We start from the raw sequence: 24,528 nt of genomic DNA, 5'->3' as shown, positions 1-24,528 counted from the left end.
TGCCCAGGGCATGAGGGAAGGAAGTGGGATTCAGAATCTCAGCCACTGTGAACACCCACTTTCCTGGCCATGCTGCAGCCAGGCTGGGCTCTGAGGAAGGCTCAGGGATGAGCTAGAACTGTCTCCTGTCCCCCAGGAACCCCTGACACCATCCCAGACAGCAAGAGACATGTAGAGAACAAGCACTCAGGGCAGGCTGGGATGGCGGTTGGACCTGGAGGTGAAAAGTGTGTGGGAGTCCAGAGGAAGGAGGAGGAGAAAGATGGTGTCTGGGGTTTGGGGGAGACTTGGTGGAGGTGCTCAAAAAGGTGAGATGTAGGGGGAGCATGGAGGCTAGAGTGAAGGCTCAGCACCCAGAACGGTGGGTCAGGTGGGGGGGATCTGGGCGGGACTGAAGTATCAGGGGCCCTGAATCTGCCATGGTGGCAGGGCATGGCAGGCCCCAGCAGTGAAAGTGCCTTCCCTAGAACTGGGTCCTAGCACGTGCTGGGAGTGCTTGCACAGGGCAAGGAGGGCCAGTCTAGTCCTGTGAGAATGGTCCGCTCTCTTTGTACTTCCTCCTGGGAACAGCCCCACCCTCCCTTCTCCACCTGGGCCTGCCAAGGCCTGAGAGGCCACTTCCCCCAAGGCATCTTGGCCCAGCCATCCCTTCCCAAGGCAGGGCCTCAACTGGGTGTGGATGGAGCTAGAGGTGGACTATATGCACTCTCCAAAAGAGGAGGGATGGGCCAACCCCGTGGTGCACTAGGGAGAGTGCGGCGCTGGGAGCGCAGCGACGCTCCCGCCGCGGGTTTGGATCCTATATAGGAATGGCCGGTCCGCTCACTGGCTGAGCGCGGTGCGGGCGACACCAAGCCAAGGGTTGCTATCCCCTTACTGGTCACGAAAAAGACTAAAAAAAAAAAAAAAAGGAGGGATTATCACCATTCTCTCCCAATGGGACCTTGGATGAGGCACGTTCCCCTCGCTGGGCCTCTCTTTCTTCATTATTACGATGACATTGAACCTGTAGTCCCCAAATACAGGAACTGGGCTGGCTGCTGCAGAATCACCCAGGGAGTTTGCTAAAAATACAGATGCTTCAGGCCCCACCCTCAGAGAATAGGATACATTAAGCTGGGCAGGGGTCCAGGAAGCTGTAGTTTTAGTAACCCAGGTATGGGAATCCTGCATGGAGCAGCCCACCCCCAGTTCCCACAGTCACACTGGGAGCCTGAAGATGCATTTATCAGGATGCCCCAATCCAGGCTTCCAGCTTCCCCATCCTCCCCCCTTGACTCAGCTAGATCAATATTGACCATTGGCCTCTCCCCTGACTGAAACTTCTGCCACCCCAATTCCCAAAGCTCTTTGAGACCCTGACCCTAGGTCAGCAGAGTCAAGGTCAGAGCAAAGCTTGGGGCCCAGATGATTTTACTGCTGTGCCCACTCCCAGCCTGCATGCCCTACTCCTCCTGGTTTGGCAGGGCATCCCATCTCCCTAGAGAAACCATCAGGGTTTCTAATCATTAAACCCATCCTGCGGGAGGAATGAAACCTCCTTCCCACCAGGCTGAGCCAATCACAAATCCACCTCTGAAGAAGGGTCCGCTGCTCCCCTCCCTAGCTCCCATTCATGGTCCCTAGCAGGTGAAAGGGATGGGTGGAGGCAGAGGGCTCCCTTTTGCTCACCTCTCTCCCCTGAGGCACCTCTGTGGAGCCCACTGTTCCTTTTCAACCCATTGGTTTTACAGATGGGGACACTGAAACCCAATCTTCAGGACACATTGCCATGAATTGGGTGGTGTTGGCAAACCCTGGTCAGTCCCTGGCTCCAGGCAGGCCAACCCCTGGCCTCCTTCTCCTTGGGCTGGTAGGAGGTGGGAGCTGAGCCTCAGTTTCCTCATGTGTACAAGTGACAGCTGGCTAATGAGAACCATCCCACCTAGAGGGTTTCTACATGCCATATTTTGCACTAAGCACTTTGCTAATTTTTAAAAATATGCATTGAGCATCTATATGATCTCATTTAATCCCCTGCAAGGGGAAAACTATTTTCCCCATCTTACATCTGAGGACACTAGGGTTCTGAGAGGTAAAGTAGCAGATTCAGCTGGGATTTGGCTCTGACCACCAGATGTCCAAGTCCGCCTTGGCTTCTAGTGGCTCCAGTTTGCTAGAGGTTGCAGCTTACAGAAGCTGTGGACTTTAGTGGGGAAAGGCTTGCTTTCTTCCAAATGAAAAGTGGTCTTGGGTAGGGGGTGCTGGGAGGAGGCCTCCCTGTGGCCAGAGGGGGCGGGCTGCTGTTCTGTCCCAGGGGAAAAGGCCAAGGCGGCAGGAAGTCAGGAGGAGATGGAGCAGGGGGATGCTGGCCAAGGATCCGAGGGTGGGCAGACGGCCCTGGACCGCCTTCCAGGGCAGGACCAGCGTCAGCGAGGCCTCAGGCCTGGAGGGAGTGTCCTGGAGCTCAAGGAGCCAAACTTTCCATGAGCCACCAGCAAAAAATGAGTCTGGAGGACAGCATCCACCGCAGACCCCAAGGCTCTGCAACCGAGGGTCACGTGGGATTCAGAGGAGGGCCTGCAGCTGTCTTAACTCCTTGTTGGTTATCTCCAGGGCCACCAAAGAACTGCATTCAGTTTGATGCTCCATCGTGCAGAGCTGTGAACTGGCCCTGTGGGATCACTGGCACAAGCCAGAGGTGAGGAGAGTACAGCCTGTGTCCTGGAGGAGTGGGTGGAGGGGCAGAGGCCATGACACAAATGTGGATCTTCAGTCAACAAGCATGTATCACATGTCCACCAAGCCCTAGGCCTGTGCTGGGGCCCACAGCATTATCCCAAACACATACTACAAAGTAGGGGCTGTCATTACCAATACTTTACAGGTAAAGAAGCTGAAACTTAGAAAGGTTAAGTGATCACAGCCAGGGAGGGGTGGAGTTGGGAATGAACCCAGGTCTGTGTGGCTGAGCAGCCTGGGCCCTCTGCAGAATGCCCTGCTGCCACCCCAAAGTGCTGTGGCATCCAAGGAGCACAATACAAGAGTCTAAACTACACAGAAATGAAATGCGTTGTCCATGTGAGCGCCCTGGACAGGCAGGGCTGGGCCGTCAGGACTCACCAGATGTAGGACTGAGTCACAACCCCTGGAGATTCCAGCAGTCCACATCTGGTTGGGGAATGGAGGAAGGCTTATGGAGGAGGGACCTAGAAGGATGGCTAGGATCCCAGCGGGTGTATGGGAAGACAATAGGTCAGGGTGGAAGGCACCGTCTAAGCAAAGGATAGGAGGCAGGACAGCCTGGGCCTGCTCAGGGTACAGGGCGGAGATCAACTTGGCTGGGGTGGCGGAAGGGAACACAGGGAGCTGGGCCTACTGAGGACCAAAACTAAGGGAACCAGTGTGACCCCTGGTGTCTGTTGACCCTCACTTGACTTTCGGAATACGGCTGACCCTAATGGTGTGGGGAGGAACCTCTACCCCCTCTCCCCTCCATGTTTGCTCTCAAAGATCATAGGCCAGAAGTGACTGCGGATGGTGCAGTGCCTCATCTCAGTATTTCTGGGTGCCCAAGGGAACACCTTCTCTGACAAGTCCAGAACAGAAGTGAAGGTGTCAGGCTACCCTCCACCACACCCCAGCCTGACACACATGCTGTCTCCCAGAGCTCTCCACCAGCCTCCCAAGTTTGGGGCTCCATGGAGACAGAGATCAGCTGAGAGAAGAGGCAGAGGACCGAGTTGGGGCGCAGAGTCCTGGCTTCAGCTCCAGCACATTCCAACCTGGGACCTCAGGCAAGCCCTGCCCTCTGGCTGTTCATCCTCTAAGTCTCCAGCACCACCAGCCTGCACAGAGAGGTCAAAGGAGGGCCCTAACTGAGCCATGTTGTTTTATATCTTTGGAATGGGTTGCCCACATTTCAAATTGGGAAACTTCTCATGTAAACCTAGACTTCCAGCTACTCTTAAAAAGCCAAGAGATCTGGTGGCCTGGACCCACACTTCTGAGAAATAGACTCCCTCTTAGGACAGGTGTGCTGTCTTCTCTAGTTCACTGCAGTCTCCAGCACTCCCTCTGGTCTCTCCAATACTCACTAATGGGCCGTTGCCACTTATTCTCCCACTCACACCAACAGCTTAGCTCACCCAGGTTCCCTGAACAGCTCTGCAGGCATTTGGGTTTGCCACCTGCTAGGATAGTCTAGGATTTCAGGCAGGGGTCGCACCCTGGGCAGGGCTGACATTTCCTTTGAGGTGCTTACTATGCTGTCACGGATTCCTCCAACTGGGGCTCCCCAATCTCCTCTCAGTCCCTACTACAGTCAGGGCTTGATTGGGGTCTGTTCTGAGCCAGGGAGACCTGAAATCCATAAAGGGACCAGGGTGGGAGCAGCTGGGAGATGGCATGAGCAGGCAGCAGAAGGAGAAGGGTGTCGCCGCAGGATGGGCTGTCTGAGAGCAGCGGAAATGGAAAAAGCAGAACAGACTGGAAGATGAGGCCAGGGAGGGCAGGATAGGAACCGCAGGCCCAGAGGCAGGGGTGGGTGAGAAGGGGGGGAGAGCAGGCAGGGGGAAGCAAAGCTGGTGGGATACAGAGACTCCTAGGATCCTCCACTCCTGACTCCCAGGGCACCTGGCTGCAGCCAAGAGGCTGCGTGAGTAATGCTCACAAGACCATGGCCAGCACCTGGGGCAGAGAGCGCCTCTCCCCAGCCAGGGGCCAGCGCCAGGGGCCTTGCCTGTGAGGCTGGAGCCTTCCTCTGGGTGTGGGAAGAAGCATCCTGAATCATGAAGGCCTTTCTTGCATCTTCTGCAAATTAGCAAATTCATCTCTTTTCCCTAGCCAAGAGCCTCAAACAAAGAGGGGTTGAAGGGGGGCCTGGCCCTTTGTTAGGGGTAATTTATTAATATCTGAGATATGCAGCCACCCTTCCTTTCCATCCCCAATCAAAGCCTTTGCAAACACCTGGACCTCGCATTTGAAAGGCCCTGGGACTCTTTTATATGACAAGGCCCTGCCAGGAGAGGGTGGGTACAAGCAGGAAATTCTTCCAGCCTGGGAAACTTGGCTCCTCCCAGGCCTGGTCTTCCAGCTCCAGCTTTCACCTGCAGGAAAGGCTGAGGAGGAGCTGGAGAGGGAAAGAAAGCAGCTGGCTGGGGAAAGCAGACAGCTGAAGTGCCCTGATGTGCCGCCCCTGCCCCAGGCTCTGCCTGCCTTAGCTGGGTGACCTTGGGCAAGTCTCTTCCCCTCTGTGGGCCTCCTGTTTATACATGGTATAACAGGGCACCAGGTAGTCTCTAAGGGCCTAGAGTTCACCTTCCTTCCCCAGCCCCACCCACCCAACACTGCCACAGGGAAATGGCAGAGCAAGTGTCAGAAGCCAGGAGAGCAGGGAAAGGAGCTAGCTGAGCCTCAGTTTCCTTATCTGTCCAATGGGAGCTGGAAAGCACTGGCTGTCTGCCTCACGGCTCTTGGCAGTAAGGAGACAGGGTAAGGAGGATGACCTCATTTGGTGTTTATTAACAATAAACTAACAGAACATAGACGGGTTGGGGAAACACCAGGCGACATGGCGCAGAGGCTGGCCACAGTGGCACAGGGTGTCCTGCCCCACTGGAGGACACTGTGTGCAGGAGACCTGTGCAGGTGTCTCTGCACCCAAACCCCCATCTCTCAGGGACCCCAGGTACTGTGAGCTGTCCTTGCTTCTTTGCCTCCACCCCCATGCCAGGCCCTGGGACCTGCACCCTAGAGCAGAGTGGGCAGCATCAGGACCAGACAGCCTTGTGTTTGGACCATCTCTGAGGCTCTTGGTTGCCCTGGTCATCCACAGCCAAGGCCAACTTGCCAGCAGCACCTGGAGCTGGAGGAGACAATGAGGGCCGGCAGGGCAGGGAGAAAGGAAGACAGGGGCCTCGGTTCCTGACGACCCCTCGTCCCCATCTCCACAGCTTGTGCAGCACAACCCTCCCTGCCACGGCAGGCACGGGGTCCAGCAGGTAAAGGGGTGGCTCTTCTCTAAAGCATTGGCTCCTCCTTTCTTTCCCTACCCCACCCCAATGCCCTAGCTCAAGCCATCAGTACCTCTTGCCTGTCCTCCACAGGCCTCCCACCTCCACCTTGTCCCCCTCTAATCCACCCTGCACAGACCCAGACCCAAATATTCTGTATCATGCAAATCCCCCGCCTACACCATTTCTCCTGGCTCCCCACTCCCTGTTACTCTTCATCTGACTTAAACCCTCTTATAACCTGGCAACACCAATGTCTCCAACCACTCTGGGTCTCTGTCCCAACCAGGCAGCTCCTGGTCCAGAGGCCCTCCCCACCCTGCCCTCCTCTTCCTCTCTCTCTGCAAACCTGCCCCATTCTCCAGGGCCCTCAGCTCCCGCCTCCTTTGGGAAACCAGGCCTGCACATATGGACCCACAGGGATCTTTCTCCCCACTTGGCTTACTGACCTTCAATCCTCAGGGCCTCGGGACCCTCACTGCCCTGAACCTTCCTGCCCCGGCTCAAGATTCTGGTTGTGTTGAAGTGTGGGGGACTGGCTCCCTGAGAAAAGGGAGGGGTGTGGGCCCTGAACACAGATGAGATGGTGGTGCCAGCTGCCCCATGGAAAAGGGAGGTGGCTGGTCAGGAGACCTGGGGTCAAGTCCTCTCTGCCATGTGACCTTGGGCAAGTCCCTCCCTCCTTGGTCTCAATTTGTCCATCTGCAAAGTGAGAGCTCTACTGGATCATTCTCAGCTTTGAATGGGTCTGTGCACGTGCACGTGGAGGGGGTTGACAGGTTTCAGGAGAGGCAGAGGCCACAAGGAGGGACTTGCAATGGGGCACTGGCATTGCCGTGGCATCCTCCCAGAGCCTCTCAGAACCCCAGAGGGCACGTCTGCCCCTTACAAGCCCCCAGGAAGGGACCATGAGGCCCTGGGCAGGGCCTTCTCTCCGCCTGCCTCGGCCTCACATCATAGATTCCTCCTCTTCGGCGATCTCGCGGTCCACCTCGATGGCCGTGTTCTCGAAGCTGGTGATGCCCCCGTACTTGCGCATGTGCACCATCAGTGGCTTGGGTGACTGGCTACCGGCCAGGGTGGTCACGTACATGCCGGTCCGGTTCTCCTCCAGTGATGGGCCCCAGTCCATGGCCGGCCGGCTGGCCTGCTGGAGCCGCTGCAGCAGAGCACAACAGCGGTGAAAACGGCCAGCACTGGTACAGCGCTTGCTGTGGCCAGGCGCCCAGCAAAGACCTTACCACATCACCTGGTCCTTGCAACAACCCGGGGCTGGGGAGCACTGTGACTTCCCAAAGAGAGTGGTTCACATGCCTGGAGGAGAATCTTGCTCTGTCACTTATAAACTGTTGGCCTTTGGCAATACAATTAGGGCTCTCCGTGCTCTGCTTCCTGACCGTGGACTGGGGGATCCTGAGCCCCTCTTAGGGTTGCTGTGAGGGCACTGAGAGGATACTTAGCAGGGGGCCTGGAACAGGTTAAAGCCTGGTAGGTAAATGGTGGTTGTCACGATTATGCAGCAGGCCCCTCTTCTGAGTGTCTGAAGGCCTATCCAAGAACTCACTCTGGATCCCTTCCCTCACATGCTGAGTCCTACAGAGCAAAGGGGCTTTTGAGAAAGGGGCATGAGCCAGGAGAACTGAGGCGGGATCACAGCTGACCTTCCTGGTCTCTCCCAGCCCTGACATTCTGCCTCCCTCTAACTCTGCCTCTGACCTTTCCCTCTGGGAAAGGCCCCATTTCCACGGAAGGAGAGAACTAGAGTGATCACAAAGTGTGGACATTCCAGCATTCTCTCCTCAAGCCACATTCCCAAAGCCCTCTCTGCCTGCCCTGCTGGGGAGAGGAGCCCCAGGACCCTTAAAGAAAGCATTAAGTGAAGCCCCTGGGTGCAGTTTCCAAGGGAGATGATGTGTGTAATGCCCTTAGACCATGGCCAGCACAGCTGGCTACTCCCCGCCTAGTGAGACTTATGAAAATGTACTGAGAGCATGTTACCCCACTGCTCAAAAACCTGCTGATGGCTTCTCAGCTCACGTAGAATGAAATCCAAGGTGTTTCATTGGCCTCCATGGCCTCCATGACCTGCCCGTGTCTACCGCCCCGACCTTGGCTCCCGCCACCCCTCCTCCTCTCCTCCTGCTCCAGTCACACCAGCCTTCTTGCTGTTCCAAACATGCCATCTCCTCCTGCCCCAGGGCCTTTGCACCTGTTGCCCTTCTGCCTGGAACGCTCTCCCAGTTATCTATATGGATCGCTCTGTCCATTAGTCAGCACCTCATCACCTCCTCACAGAGGTCTTCTCTGACTCCCTGGCCAAGATAAGATCATCCAACCCTCTCTATTCCTGCACTCTCGTTTCATCTGTTTGTCTGTTTAAAGTCTAGCACTTACCACCGCCTTTGTGTGTGTTTATTGCCTGTCTCCTACATTAAAATACAGGCTCCCGGAGAGCAAGGACTTAGATTTGTTTCTAGCTGAACACTAGTTCCTAGACTAAGGTTTCTCAGCCTGAGCATTATTGACAGTTTGGTCTGGAGAATTCTCTGAGTGGGGCTGGCCTGTGCATGGAAGGATGTTTAGCAGCACTGACCTCTGCCTACTGGATGACAGTAGAACTCCCTTGTACACCTATCCCCTCCATGACAACCTGTCCTGAGCTTTTTAAATACTCTGCTTTTCTGCCTCCCACGATGCTGTGTACATTGATAAGTTCCTTTTCTTCTCACAGCAGCCCTGTGGGTAGTTATCACTGTCTCCACTCTAAAGATGGAGACACCGAGGTTCAGAGAGGTACAGTAACTTGCTTAGGGTCACTCAGCTGGCAAATGGCAGAACCAGGATTCCGATCCTAGCGTGTCAGTGCTGGAAGCCATGGTCCCTGAAGTCAGCACTCCTGAGCCAGGCAATGACTCCTCTGCAGGGCTCATTGCCCCCCTCAACCCCCCAACAACACATCCCTCCACTTGGCTGTGGCACCAGGACAGGAGGAGGCAGTGGCTTCTGGGGAGCCCAGCAGTTCCAGTGGCTCATTAGCAAGGCTTGAGGACCACAAGCTTCCTGGGAGCTGGTGCCCCCACTGGAACAACTCCCAGCTTCCTTCCCTTTGCAGACACCCCGGCTCTCAAACAAGGAGACAGGGCCCTTTAGTAGCACAGGGGAGGCTCCTGAGGTGCAGAGACAGGAAGGAGTTTACCCCAAGTCACATAACAGTTGGAGGCAGAACAGTGGCTGAACTCCAGGCCAACCCTGTGGCCCAATTCTGCCATGCAAGGGTGGTAGGAAGGGCACCGAGCCTCTCTCCAGGTGGAGACACAAAAGTGAGGTGAGGGCAGCTGAGGGGCAGTGCAGCTCCGTGGGGGCAGGGTGGGGGTGGTTGGTTGCATGCTGGTAAGCAGATCGTAGGTGGGGAGGTCGGGGGGAGAAGGCCTGCATTGTAGCCTATTTCAGTGGTGTAAATATTCTCACCACTGTCAAGTGCAAGCTACCAGTGTTTTGTCAACTGGCTCACAACATTCCTGGATATTTAACAGTTAGCTCTCCTGAACCAGTGCTAGCTGGCTCCAGCACTCCTCTGATGGGATGTGCTGGGGGGAGGTCCCCAGACTCTCTGGGCCCCATCAGGCCCACTCAAGTCAATTTATCGTGATAGCCTCTGGCCACGAGAGGACTCCACACCCACGGCCATAGATGTGCAGTGCTCCATATACAGAGGGCGCTCTGAGCCTCAGAGAGGGGTGAGACCTTGCTGTGGTCACACAGCATATCTACTGTCCCACAAAGGGTCACTACTCCCCTCTCCTGACGCCTGAAGACCCCTGTGCCAAATAACTTGTACTCCCTATGTTTTCCGCATCTCTCCACAATGCCCTGGCCATGGACAGGACTCACACCATCATTCTATCCCAGGCTACCCGAAGGACATAGAAGGGATCCTGGGCACAAGAGAATGGTGACAGCCCACCTTCTGGGGTCGCTCAGTGTTGCTACCTGAATTCCAAGGGGAAGCTCTGGGCTGGTGACCAGAGTTCACATCCTGATTCCCACCCAGCTCACTGTGGGACCTTGGGCCAGTCCATTGTCATCAATGGCCTTTGGCCCATGTGGTATGGGGTGCCACAGGGCAGTATGAATCTATATGTGGCAGTATGTGGAGTGAGGTGCCACAGGGCAGGTGGCACCTGCCCTACCACAGGGTAGGTGCCCTGAACTATCTCAGCCCAAGCAGGTCTCTTCAGGGTAAAAGAAGCTTGCAACGCCCCAGACAAGGTGTTGGTGCGGACATTTTCTATTCTAGTGGGTGGCTCAGGGCAGGGCTACAGTCAGGAGGGCTGAGGGTGGACAGGGTGGGGCAGACTCACCTCCCAGAGTGAGCCTTCCTCTTGAAGCACAGCCACCAGCATGCCAGCTGGGATCATGAGGCAGGACAGCAGGCCCATGAGGATACCCAGCAGCTCGGCCCAGGCAGGGAAGCGGTAGCTGCCATACTCTGAGGGCTGGTACTTGACGATGCTGTACACCAGCAGAGCCTGCAGAGTGGGGGACTCCCAGCATCACAGTGGACCTCAGATAGGCCCCAGGGCTTGGGATAGCCCAGATCTGAGATACCTTAAGGCCTGAGATAGCCCAGGCCCATCCCAAGGACTGAGAGTCCCGTCCAGAGGGCTCTACCAGAACCTGAGATGGCCCATCCTGGGAGGCTTTGCAAGGCCTGAGCTAGCCCAGCTCCAAGCTGACCCAATACCAAGACCTGCGACAGCCCAGCTTTGAAGTACCCTAATCCTGAGATGGCCTGTCCCTGAGCTGCTCCAACCCCAAGACTGAGAAAGCAAAGCCTCAAGGCCCCAGCCCTTAGGCCCTGAGGCCTGGGAAAGCCCCACGCATTTTGCCAACCAAAAGCAGGGCTGGGCCCAGCACAGCTTCTGAAGCTGGGGCATCAAGAGGGAGGGGGGTGGACCAGGATCCAGGTGCCCACCTCACAGCCTTGACAGAGGCCCCACTCTGGGCCAGGATGGCCCTACCAGACTAAGTGTGCAGAAGGGACCTCTGCTGCCAGCGTTGAGGCCCCAGCCAGCAATCCTCCCTCCCACACCCACTTACCAGGAGTGTGGCCGGGGACAGGAACAGCCAGCAGGCCCTGAAGTAGAGGCCTGGCTTGAAACCCAGCATCATGTGGATGTCTCGGCAGAACCTCCGGATGCCTGTATGGGGGAGGGGAGTGAGAATGGCCTCACTCGCAGGCTCTGCAAGCGCCAGCAGCCCCTCCTCCAACCCAACTGCCCCATCAGAAACCCTGGCCCTTGGAACCAGAGACCCAGGTGCACAGGGGCTTCAAGGTAGATTCCCATTCTCCCACTGCGGGGAGCTTTGACTTCCCCCCCACCGGCCCTTCTCACCATACACCCGGGTAACGGCGAGGCACGTGGTGATCACCACCACCATTAGCCCGAAGCTAGCACTGTAGTCATCCAGAAGGACCAGCCAGTACATGCCCCCCTAGAACACAAGTCACAGCGCTGAGGTCCCCTCTCCCAGCCTCACTGTCTGCTGCAGCTCCCTGCTCAGATGCTGTCTGCTTCTGCCGTCCTCCTGCAGCCTTATGAACACTCACCTCGGTGGTGAGGATCAGCCCCATCAGGTACATGGCCACGCAGATGAGCCCTGAGAACACTGCCTTCTTGGGCCGCAGGTAGTATGGAAACTCATCTGTCACAGCTGTCACAATGGTCTCCAGAAAGGCAAACTGTGGAGGAGAAGAGGGTTGGGGGTCAGAGTTCTGCTCCCTCTCCCCCCATGAGGTACACACTACTGTGGACAGGGCTCACCTGGCTGTCCAAGCCGAGAGTCAGAAGCATGAAGAAAAATAGGAAGGACCAGAAGGGCGACAGAGGCAGCATGGTCATGGCCTGTGGGTAGACGACAAAGGCCAGGCCAGGGCCTGGACCAAGGGCACAGGGGGTCAGCAGCTTGCAGCATGCGGTGGGCCCTGATATACTCAGACACACATGGTCGCTTACACCCACTTGGGCACACTCATTTAGCCAAACCTAAAGGTGCATGCTAAATGCACACTTCTGACACTCTGACTTCTGCGAATGAGGCTCGAGAAGTTGTAGGATCTAACTCCCAGGACACAGGCCAGCACTCTGTACGTGCTCAACAAACACAGGTTGATAGAATAAATGACTTAATAATGAGTACATGAATAAACACAAGACCCAAATACACAACCTCATTACAATACACTTATGAATATGATCTTTGCACAAATAATCCCAACAATACATATACTTATACACACCTATGGCACAAGACACAGCGATTCACAAAATCACTCATACTCTGATTCACTCACACACAGACATCTCAACACAGGGCATGACTCACTGGGACAAACAGGACACAAACATAAGACAATCTCATATGGAAACTCACTTACCTCCTGATACAGGTAACGCACACTCATTTGCATGCCCATTCCTCTGCACATGGACACTCAGATACCAGCTAAGACATGTATTTGTAGGCACATGCGTGCACGTGCGTGCTCACAAAACACCCTGATAGACCCATCTGCAGTCTTGCTGGTTCACACGTGCTCACCGGCCCTGCCCCAGCTGTGCCCAACACATGACCTCACCCACCAGAGCCTGGCACCCTGCCCACCTGCTTTGGCTACTTGGTCCACAGGTACACCCAGCTCCTGAGACATATAGCCCAGCACGGAGAAGATGGCAAAGCCAGCCAGGATGCTGGTGATGGCATTGCCCAGAGTGACGATGAAGGTGTCTCTGCCAGGAGAAGTCCAGGCACAGGCCAGGGTGAGCCAACCTTCCCTCAACCCACTAGGCCCTCCCTGCCCAGCCGCCCTCCTCCCTGCTTCAGTCCCCCAGGATCTGGGAGGCTGCAGGCCACTGACCTATAGATGTTCTGGTGAAACGTGTTGTATGAGGCAAAGGTGAGGAGTCCCCCAAAGCCCACACCCAGAGAGTAGAAGATCTGAAGAGCAGCTTCGATCCATACCTGTGCCAGGGAAGGGTGGAGAGAAAGAGCAGAGAGAAGGGGCCAGCACACAGCACTGTGCAGAGGGCCAGGGAAAGAGAAGGAAGGAGGCGGGCAGAGACGGAGCCATAGGTCCAGGGATGGCGTGGTCAAGAGCCTGGCTCACAAGTGACATAGGCCAGGAACAAATCTTGCTCTTCCCCTCTCTGGGCCTCAGTTTTACACCCAGGGTCTAGGAGATGATCTCTAAGCTTGGTCTGGTTCTGAAGAAAGTATTGCCTAATGTAAAGTTTTCAATAGATTTGTATTGACAATAAGCCCTTGTGGCCCCTTTATTTCCTCCCTGGGGTCAGAAAGACCTGGATCCCAGCTTCACCACTTTCTGTCTACACAGCCTGGGAAAGCCATATCACCACTCTGGACCACAGGGCTATAATGAGGGGACAGGTATAGTGCCTACCTCATAAGGGGTGGTAAGGATTAAACTATGTGCAAAATGCTACAGCAGGGTCAGGCACAGTCACTGGTCAATAAATAATCAGTGTTAGCTGGCAGTACTGTGTTGTTAACATCATTATTACTAATGCCCTCCTTGGGGTTTGGTGTCTGGAATCCCAGCTCTGCCACTCCTTTGCTGTGTGACCTTAAGCTTATCACTAACTCTTTCAGGCTTCAGTTTTATCATCTGTAAAATGGGGAGAATAACTTCTGCTCATAGGATTGTCAAGGATAAAATGAAAAAGACACACAGGAAGGGCAGAACACAGAGCTTGGTACTGGGGGCTCACCAGGATTCCTGCCCTCTGCCCCCTATTTTTCCCAGGGAGCCCTCCTTCCACTCCCCAGCTCAGGCTTGAGCCCTCCCTCTGCACCCCAGCCCTGAGGGCCTCACCTTGGAAGACAACAGGTGGTGGAACTGGGGGGTGAGATAGAACTGGATGCCCTTCCAGGCCCCAGGGAGGGTGACTCCGCGGACCAGCAGCATGAGCAGGATGAGGTAGGGGAACGTGGCCGTGAAATACACCACCTGAGAAATGGTAAGCAGGAAGCCAAAGGCAGGGGAACTCTCCTCCTACGCTGCTCCTCTTCCCGAGTCCTCGTCTTAGTGCCTCGCCTCCTCCGCCTCTGGGTAGCCCAAGCCAGGACCCATCATCCATGATGCTTCTCTTTCTGTCCCTCCACACATCCAAACCATCAGCACAGTGATGTCACCCTGTCCCCCATGGCCATCGCAAATCCCTCTCCACTGTGGCCCCCAGGCCAGACCACCATTGTCCTTGCCTGGATGGTTATAGGAGCCTCTCCTTCCGTGTCCACTCCCTGCCCCCTGCACACGCATTCCACATGGCATCAGGCATTCGACGTGCCCACACTCCCCTGTACCCTCTCTCCTCCCTGGCTCACCTTCCAGCCACTGCTCCAGCAAGCACCATCAAGTCCCAACATCCTACCAGCCCTGATTCTCACCATGACTTCCTCACCCCTCTTTCAAAATGGTTTCTATCCTATCTTTTTAGTCTTTCTTTTAATGGCTCTGTTCCTTGTAGACAACACTTCTCGGCACTTTGCAGAGGAATAAGTTTTACTTTACAAATTATTTCATAAACCATTCAGGTTTCCAAGTCTTCTGACACGGTGTTATCACCCTTCCAGTCCCTTCATCACCTAAAGTGGCCCTGTGTGGCTCTGTCTTCCCAGTATCTAGTTTGCCTTCTTCAGATAATAGCACCCCAACTTTCCCTAGATGGGATTGACTCCATTCCCAGCTCCAGGGGTGGGCACATGACCCAGACCCCCACCAAGCAGAGCATTCCACCTGCCCAGCCACAGAGATTGGTTCAGGGATGGGCACACGGCCCAGCTTACCCAACAAGACTCAATTCTAGGGTATTTGCAAACTGGGGAAAGAGACAACCCTTCACCACACAGGTGACATGTAAGCCTGGAGCTGATAGGGGCAACCTCATGAAGAATGAAGCCTCAGAAGGGAGCCAACCCAGAGGAAAGCATTACTGAGAGACCGAGAGAACCAGATTGCTGATGACATCAATAGAACTCCTAGACCCAGCTGTGCCTGAAGCACACCTTCTGGACTTTCTGAGTGTGACAACTGGGCTTGGGTCACATGCATCTCAAAGAGTCCTGACTCATATACCCACCCTCCAAGCATTCAACAATCTCTTGCTGAGCCCCTTCGAAGTGCCAAGCACTGGGTATGGATACAGACATATAGATCCTGAGCGTGGCAAGCCTCTCATCTAGTAAAGCAGCCTGGCCCTCTGTCCGTCCTAACCTCCACATTTCTGCAGTGCCTTCTCTGTCTCAATGCCTTCTTCCTTCCCCTCTTCCAGCTGAAGTCTATTCATCTTCTCAGACTCAGTCTACACCCTGCCTCCTCCAGGAAGCCCTCACCCTACCCACCCTTCAGGCCTCTGGGGCCCCCCAGGCTTTACCTTGCCCGAGGACTTCACACCCTTGAGGATACAAAGGAACACGATGACCCAGGCCAGCAGCAGGCAGAGGCAGAGGTTCCAACGAATCTCCCCGGGACTGCCGATGCCCTGGCTGCCTTGGATGTGGAGGACGTAGCGGCTGTGGAAGACAAAGATCTGAGTTCTGATCACCCTGCCATTTTCCACAGACGTGGAGTAAAGCCTTGTCCAGCCTATGAGGCCCTAGTGGCTATTTTCCACTCGACACCTCTCCCAATGCCTATCTGTCCCTCTCTGGCCATCTCTGTTCTCAGGAGGCTGGACTCTACAGACCCTGTCACCCGGGCTCCCCTCCTCTTGGACTTCCATTTGGGTTTGGCTGATGGGAGGCAACAGCAGGAGACTGGAAGGTGGGGGGAATGAGCAGTCTGGGTATTTGCACACACACATGTACACACATACATGCACACACCCGCCAGCCAGAGGTCTGCTGTGGCTGTGTTCTTCTGTAGCCACAGTTCTTGTTGGCCAGCCCCTCTTCCCAGTCTCCAGTTCTCCCCTGGTTCCCTGCCCTTGCCTCCTTCAGGGGTGGGAACAGCTCTCCCTATTGCTAGTCCCTGGCCCTCTGTACTGTTCCTCCACTAACTAAACCCCCTTCAGCTGAGCCCTCTGACGGTGCCATCTGCTTCCTGCCCCCACCCTGACTGATGCAGTGGGGCAGGGCCATGGCATTGCTGTGGAGACCACTGGCAGTTACCAGTGACCACATCAAGTTCTCTGGCTTTAAGCTACAAACCCAAGCCTGTCCTTTCCCACTGGTCAGAGATATTCTTCAGCAGGTGCAGACACTTTAGATGGACTTGAAATGGACAAACAAATGGACTGTGTAGTACATGAAGGTTGAAGAACAAGACATTTCAAGACATGGGGCCCATTTTAGGAAAAATTCCTAAGAGCAGCCCTTTGCAGGGAGGGGATGGGGGTATCTAGTCTGTTCTCCTGCCAGCCAATGGTCCCCACCCAGGGACCAGGCTACTGTAGAATGTTCCAGAACAGGATCAGAAATCAGGAGTCCTTAATGACAGTACTGCCTCTGACACTAACTACTGAGGAAGCCTCTGGGCCTTGTTTTCTCAACTATAAAGTGGGGGCATGGAGATAGGTTGATGAGCAGCGATGTCCTCTAACACACACCATTCCCAGGGCTCACAAGGTGCCTGGCACTGAGATCAATTTCACCTTCATTGCCTTGTTTAATTCTCACCACAATCCCGTACTCTATTATAGTCTTTCTCTCCTGTTAGACGAATCTGAGATGGTCCTTAACGTGTATGGACCTGGCCCTATGCTAAGTGCTTGACCTACTGATATAGTAGGTGCTCAATAAATATTCATTAAAAGAATGAATGAATGAGGGCTGGCTGGTTAGACACCAAGGTCAAGGGTTTGGATCCCCACACTGGCCAGCTGCCAAAAAAAAAAAAAAAAAAAGAATGAATGAGTGAATAAAAGATTGACTGGAGGATGACATCCTGTGAAATAGCTACTGTTATCAGTGAAGGAAACTGAGACTCCAAAATGTTACTATCACTGTTACCATTATCATAATCTTTATTATCAGCCAGCCTTTACCGAGCACTTACTATCCACCAGACTGGACTGCACAATTTATATGCTTTTTTTCCTTTAACCTTCACAACAATCTTCCAAAATAGCTACTGTTATTGTCCCCATTCTAAAAGTAAAGCCACAGAAGCCAGATAAATGGCTTAAGGTCATGCAGCTGGGGAGGTGAAGAGCTGGAATTAGAACCCAGAATCCACCTAACACGAGCACCTGAACTCAACCTCCGAGGTGCACGCTGAGCCCCTTGGGGATGCCAGTGCATTCCTGCCCTCTCTCCCCACCCTCTCATATGGTCCCTCTCGGATGGCTGCCAGCCGGTGGCCGCCTGACCTCCAATACTCCTCGCTGGGGCTGACTGTGCTGGTGAGGTTGAGGGGCAGGGCCCCATTGCCATCCTTGGAGCTCCTGTGCTCAACGCAGAGGTCTGTGTTCCACCAGTTGCCACAGTGCTCCCAGGGCAGGTTGCTGGTGAGGGAGGCGAAGAGGTAGAAGAGGACGTAGGCGATGATCATGTTGTAGTAGATAGCCACCAGGCCTACGATGAGCAGCATGGCCGCGCCGGCACCTGGGTGTGGGGACAGGGGCTTCTGGGCTACTTGGGTCGAGCCCTCTGCAGGCCGGCTGTGTGGCCTCCGGGAAGCCATCGCTTTTCTGGGCTAAATTTCTCTCTCTGCCTAGAGCTTGTGGCATGAGGCAAGGCGACCTCTCTGCCTCCCCAAGACCCAGACAGCCTCCAGGATGGTGGAAGCCTCACCTTTGAAGAGGGGGCTGATTTTCCAGACGGCCAGGGGTCCCAGGCTGGAGAACTGGCCCAGGGAGAGCTCGAGGAAGAAGAGGGGGATGCCGCAGATGGCCAGCATGAGGAAGTACGGCACGAGGAAGGCGCCTGTGAGGAGGAGGGAAGATCAGGAAGGGCCTCAGGTGGGTCAGCACCCTCTAAAGCCCAGCTCGAGCCACGCCCCTTCCCTGGCCAGCAGATACCACCTGCGGACTTGATGGAGCACTGCTCACGCGGATTGGCACCATGCACTTGTAGGTCTGTCTTCTCTCTTACGTCAGATCACGGAGGACTGAAGGGCCAGAGGGGATTTACTCACCTCTGTACCCCAGTGCCCAGAACAGGGCTGGGCTCAGAGCAGATACTCGAGAAATGCCTGCTGAGTGAGTGAATGAACACATGGGGGAATGAACGAGTGAATTCCCTACTGAGGAAAGTGCAGCCCTCAGTACCGAAGTCAACGCCCTTCAGCACCTGGCTTCACTCTCTCTGCCTCTCACCTCCCTGCTGCACCACCCCAGATACGCGTGGCTGCCACCTGCGGTTTCATGGGCCCAACATCCCTTCCCCCTTTCTCCTCACGTTGGCAGCCATCTCCTTTATAGAACTGCCCACCACCATATGGCTCTGGTAAGGCTGCCAGTCACACTAGTTATCCCCCTCCTGCCTTCCCTCCCTCCCACCCGCCCCCCATCCTGACCCCTGTGGGTACATATCCCCAGCCAGGCCAATCAGACACCTTCCCTGCAATTCTATATAAAGTCATTCAGATGGAGCAGTTCTGGAAAGCTCTGGGGTTGCTAAACCTGGCTGAGGATGAAGTCATTCCAGAGTTGTCTGCGGCTGTTTCCCCCAACCCCCAAACTGCAGGGGGGAAGCCCGTCTCAGGAAAAAACGAGGTCAGCACACAGAGGGAAAGAATAGGGGAATGGGCGAGGGACGGCAAACACAACATTATCGAGTTCCTGGAGCTTCAAAGGTCAGCTCCAGCCCCACACTTCCTAGTCATATAAATGCATCTTTTCTTTGCTTCATCTAGTTTTATTTGGATTTCTTTCACTTTATCAATACATGTGTCTTTAATGAGCATGCTAGAGACGGGAGGAGATAAGAGTGCTGGTGACTGGCCCTAGAGGAGACAGCCCTGGGATGGGATGCTGGGTCTGTCACCACCGTGTGACCTTAGGCAAAGGACTGTGCCTCCCCCAGCCCGGCTGCCTCGTCACTTCCACAGTGCCCACCCAGGAGGGCCATCAGCAGGGTCAAGTGAGACGGGCACGGGAAGCAACAAGCCTGGGGCCTGACAGGTGGTCAGCGCTCAACCCCAGCTATTGTTAATGAGACCGAGCACAGTAACTTGAAGGAAAAGCAGGGACAAAAGGGCGTTTTTTTAAAATGGAAGAGACTTTATGTTTGCAGTCTGAATGCATGTAAGATCCAGGAGAAGAGAGAAGATTGAAGACCCAAGAGAGGAAATGATTGATGGAGCAAGGTTCTGGAGGAGGTGGTGGGAGGAGGGGATGGGGGAATATTAAAAGCACGGTGATCGTTGACAGTCATATACAGCCCTTTATCATGAAGCAGAGGCAGCTCTCTCTGCCCACCACGCAGGGCCCAGGAAGCGCCCAACCTTAGGAAGCCCACAACCATGTGGGGATGAGAGGGACGGAGGAGGGGCTCGGGTGACAGAAAGGGACAAGGCAAGGGGAGCTCCCTCCTCCCAGCCCCAGGTCACTATAAACCGCTAATTCTGTGCAAGGTCACAAAGAATACAGTGGTTGAATCCACCTAAAAGCTCACTGCACCCGAGTCTTGGCCCATCACCCTGGACACCCCTCACAGGACCACAGGCCCATACCTCCTCCATTGGTATAGGCGCGATAGGGGAAACGCCAGACGTTCCCCAGGCCCACGCAGTAGCCAATGCAGGACAGCAGGAAGTCCAGCTTGCCTGTCCAGTTCCCCCGGTCTGCAGCAAAGTCCACGTCCAGGTCGACATCGCCCTGGTCACTGGGGGTCATCAGCAGGTCTGGGGCGATGGGCTGCCAGTAAGAGAGACCAAAGGGGTGAGGGAGAGGGTGAGGCCAGGCTGGAACTGTGACCCCCAAGACAAGAATATGGAATTGAACAGGGCTAAATGGAAAGATCCTCTATTAATTCAGATAATCAAGTGCTCTGGGCTAACACAGTCATGTGCAGGAGTTATGACCTGCATATCACCACGGTATAGGTGGCTTTTAGGTGACTAAAAACTTACTGGACCACCAAAGTGGCTTGGGAAGTAAGAAAGCTACCTTGATCTTGGTTTGGCTAACTCAGAGGTCAAATCAAGGAACGGTCCTATTTTCATGATGATGATGACAACAATGATGATGATCTTAGTAATAGTTATGGTGTATTGGGCACTTACTATCTGCTCACTGCCCTAAACATTTTACTTACATTGCCTGGTTTCATTCTCGAAACAGTTCTATGAGCTAAGTACTCATCTAAGCTCCGTTTTCATCAGGAGGAAAACTGACGCCCAAAGAGGTATCACGACCCAAGATTTTAACCAAGTCAGCTAGTGGGAGAACTAGGTCTGGAGCCCAGAGCTTCTGGTGCTAAAGCTCATGTCTTCACGCACCAGTGCTGGAGTTTTGTTGCTCCATTCTGGGCACCATATTTTAAGAAAGACACAGCAGTGTGGAGAATATCCAAAGGGCAGGTGGCCAGATCGGAAGGTGCTCAGGCAAAGAGGTTACAGGAGGACAATGGGAAGAAGCTGGGAGCCCTTAGCACAGAAAGGAGAGGACTTGGAGGGAATATGGGCTCCATTGAGGGAAGGCTTGGAGTTATGCTGTGTGGCTTTGTGAATGTTGGCTCATGAGCAGGAAGAAGCTACTTAAGCCCTGACATGTCTCAGAAATTCATAATCTTCCTGCCACTGGAGGAGAGATGAATGCACAGAGGGGAATGGAAACCAGCTGTCCCTAAGGTCCCCTTCCACAATTCAAGGCAGGCAGGGAGGTCCATGGAACATTCTCCCTCTGGGCTGGGGCTGGGAGATGGAGGCCCTCCTCCAGCCACTTGGGATGGTGGTCCTGAGAGATGCGAGTTGGCATGTTCCTGAGTTGCCCAGGCTTAGTTCCTGGAAGGAAGCCCAAAGATACCAGTATGACTGTCTAAAATTCAGAGAGAAGTTCCCATCAAGTGACCCCAAGAATGGGTCAGGAGAAAGGGGCAGCCACCCCTTACTTGCTAGCCTCTGACATTCATACCCTATGGCAAAGAAGGACGTAACTCCAGCAATCAGCAATTAGCAAATAATGTCCAGGGTCTCCAGAGAGGAGAAAGGATGCCCTGCTTCCTGCTGAGGAATGCTTGTAGGAAAGCCATGATACCACTGGGCAGGAGTCAGGAGACGAAGATTCTAGTCCAGGGTCTGTACCAATTTACTGAGTGTCTTTAGGAAGGAGTCTTCTGAGCCTCAGTTTCCCCATTTATACAATGAGGGGATTGGACAGATCTGTGTTTCTGAAAATATATCCCTTGGGCTGTTCATAGGTATTTGGTGGAGAAAATGGTTCTTGAGTTAAAGAAGTTTGGGAAAAGCTGGGATAATACAAAGTAAAACATGTTTCTTTGCAGCATGACTTGTCAGATCCTTTAATGGACCAATACGCACAGTGACTTTCCAGATAGGGACTAGATTACAGTATTCTCAAATTCTGTTTAATAAAAGAGTCTCAAGAAGCTGACATGCTAGGAAATACTTGGGGAAATGTGGGTCTACACAGTCTTGAATGAGCCTCTGCTCTGATGGTCTGTGAGGCAGGATTCACCAGAGACTTGAGGAGCAGACCAGAGCCTAGCTCAGGGACTCAGAATATAGCTACTGGCCCAGTGTGTGTTTTCCTGTAAGATTACTCACACAAATCAGGTGGTGAGAGAGGAGGCTTTGCCGAGGAAGGGTTGCCTGAGCATTGCTGGGGTGAAGATGTGGACAGGGATGGTACGAGGCTCGCAGGATTGGAGGTGTCTAGCTGTGATGACATGGCTGAGCAATGGGCTCAGGTGGCAGCACTGGGGTAACGGTGTTGGGATGACTCTCAGTGACAGTGGTGAGGATCATTTGGGGAATCTTGCCTGAGGCTGGCTATGGGCCAAAGGGGCAGTGGTGACATGGACAGCCTGACATGATTATGGGTGATGGTGACAATGATGAGATGATGAAAAAGCTGTTTTAAAAGTAACTAGGCTCCAAACGTTGAAACAAATACGCAACTGGTGTTCATTTAGCTGTGATCTTGGACACGATGATGTGAGGGGAGACCCCTCCTTTCCAGTGCTCCTTTCCCCAAGGCTGCCTCTCCAGCTGAGTGAACATCAGCTTTCTGGAACCTCTCACTCCCAGGTGAGCCCCAGGAGGGATGGGGTAGCAGCCAGTTAACACTGGCTCCAGGCCTGCCACCCTCAAACCACACCTCCCCAGACCCATTCAGGCCAGCTGGCAGGAGGTCCTGATAATGAGGCTCCTCTGATCCCTCCAGAGAATTTGCCCTTTCCATGCTCACAGAGCAGTCCTGGCTCGCTGTTTCCATGGTGACAAGAGTTCCAAGAGCAGAATGCTGCCAGCTTGTCCCCCTCCTCTCCTAATCAGAGGGAGATTGCTCTAGGGGCAGGGGATGGGGTCCTCCAAAGCTGAGCCAATCAGGAGCCCACCTGAAGCCCCCAACCCCACTACAGGGTGAATCCCAGGAGGCTGGCACAGTGAAGATGGGTGGGACTGGTCGGGAAACAGAGGAAAACAACCAAATAAATGGGGCAGTGTCGGAAGTTTAGTGAGTCGCTTCATACTTCCTCCTGGGTGTGAGCCCACTCCTGAGCCCCTCACTCCCCATCCTGGGTGCACACAAGAACACACTCTTGAATTTGCCACCCATGTACCCTCTCTTTTAGGGACCAGCAGATGCAGGTCCCCATAGCAGGTGTTGGGAGACGCAGGACTGCCCAGCCAAAGCTCTCTCATACCTTCTTCAGGACAGAGAGTGACAACAGAAATCTGGAGTCCAACTTCATCATTGTGCAGATAAGGAAACTGAGTTTCAGGGAAGGAAAGGAATGAGCCCAAGGTCAAACAGTTAGTCAAGGGCAGGGCAACACTAAAACCCAGACCCCATGACTTTCTGTCCAGTGCTCACCTCTGAACAATGCTGCTCCTTTGCTGATACCTGGCATTTTCTCGCCCCTTGTCCTATTCTCCTTGAGACCACGGAAGGAGACCCTTAGAGGAGGTGGCCCCACCCCTCCCCTTCTAAGTTGCTTAGCCCACCTTCAGGTAAGCTGTAAGCTTCCCCCTCTGTGCTTCAGTTGCCTTGTCTATAAAGTGGGGATGATAAGACCTGGCCCCTGGCCTTGTGGAAGGATTAAATGAGATGAGGTTTGCTAAGCTCCCAGACTAGCACCCAGCTAGTGCTTCGTGGCAGAGAGGGGCAGAGGCTCTTGTAGAGAGGGACAGCAAGAAGGGGAGAGAAGGATAATGGAAAAGAATAGGGACAGGCCCCGAGAGGAACTAAGAGACCCACAAATGACCCCAAGAAGTCAGTTGTGTCAGCGAATAAAAAAGACCCACTTACCACCGTGGTTCCCTGCCCAAGGGCAGAGAGCTTGAACGGGTATGTATGTGGGGGAAGGGGGGGTGGATAACACGGTGCGGGAGGGAGACTTCTCACATCCACCAACCCTTCCAGCAGCACAACATTCTTGCCCCTCCACTCTCCCCTTTTCCCCAGTGATGCCTGCTTTGGTGCCTACACACTGGGGATGGACCAGCCAAGGTTAGAGAATGCACTTGTCCAAAGTCACAGGGCAAGTGGCAGCTGCAGAAATAGTACCCAGGAGTTCTGACTCCTTGGCTAGGCCTGGTACTTTTAAGCCAAAAGCCAGAAAACTTCCCCTTCCCCCCACATACAACTTGGCTGGGAGGGAGGTGCAAGCCCACCAGGCAAGGTGGGAGAGGCTGAGGTCTGGAGCCACCGCCACCTCCTCATCCCATCTCCTACCTCCACCCCCATATCCTTGGGCCTCCCATTCCCCCCTTCCCTGCCTTTGCCTCCCTTCAGTCCCCACTGACAGGTACTGGGGGTCTCACCAGGGAAGCTAAATTAGCTGCAAGTAGAAGGAAGGGGGTGGGGAGGAAGCAGGCGGTGGGCCCGCAGAGCAGGCAGGAAAGAGGATGGTCCCCAGCAGGCTTGCAGAGGCTGCTTCAGTATAGAGTGCACAGGTGAGGGCCACGTCGATACCCCCACTTCCCACCTCTCAAGGCTGGCACTCAGCTATTCCATCACCCCCACTCCGCAATCAGCCCCTGCTGGAAGCAGGTTGGGGACGCGGGAAAGGAGGGTGCCTGGCTCCTACCCCGCGCGCCTCCTGGGGCTGCAGACACCTGTTCGCAGGGCCTGGCCCAGGGAGCCTGGGCCCCCAGCACACTACATCCCGACCCCCAGATGACGGGGGGTGGACGGACAGACCATGACCCCACCCCTCCCTGTAATCCAGCTCAGCCGGGCCTCCCCCAGAGCTCGGAGCAGCTCTGGTACCCCGTCCGACCCTCCCCAGAGGCCTCGATGGGGGCGGGCCTCTCCAACTCTCCCTCGGGTGCGCCCCCGCCCTCGTGCCCTACCTTGCGGAGGTGAGCTCCCTGGAGCTTCTTCAT

The 24,528-nt window shown here is 54.6% G+C and overlaps 1 protein-coding gene across 1 annotated transcript; it reads right to left on the bottom strand.

The window, feature by feature from the left end:
- Nucleotides 1–6,942: 6,942 nt before the first annotated feature.
- On the bottom strand, nt 6,943–24,528 carry SLC6A7 (solute carrier family 6 member 7). Its single transcript, XM_063087063.1, has 14 exons — nt 24,496–24,528; nt 19,690–19,873; nt 17,808–17,939; nt 17,384–17,618; nt 15,449–15,587; nt 13,888–14,022; nt 12,913–13,016; nt 12,660–12,784; nt 11,819–11,931; nt 11,605–11,736; nt 11,390–11,489; nt 11,094–11,194; nt 10,355–10,522; nt 6,943–7,152 (listed from the first exon to the last, which is right to left on the bottom strand). Exons 1-14 carry the CDS (start codon nt 24,526–24,528, stop codon nt 6,943–6,945), a joined length of 1,911 nt encoding a protein of 636 aa, XP_062943133.1.

This window comes from Cynocephalus volans, chromosome 2, assembly GCF_027409185.1.
Source record: "Cynocephalus volans isolate mCynVol1 chromosome 2, mCynVol1.pri, whole genome shotgun sequence".
Classification (NCBI taxonomy): Eukaryota; Metazoa; Chordata; class Mammalia; order Dermoptera; family Cynocephalidae; genus Cynocephalus; species Cynocephalus volans.
The sequence above is the reverse complement of the archived record's forward strand: the minus strand, read 5'-3'. Positions and strand labels throughout refer to the sequence as shown.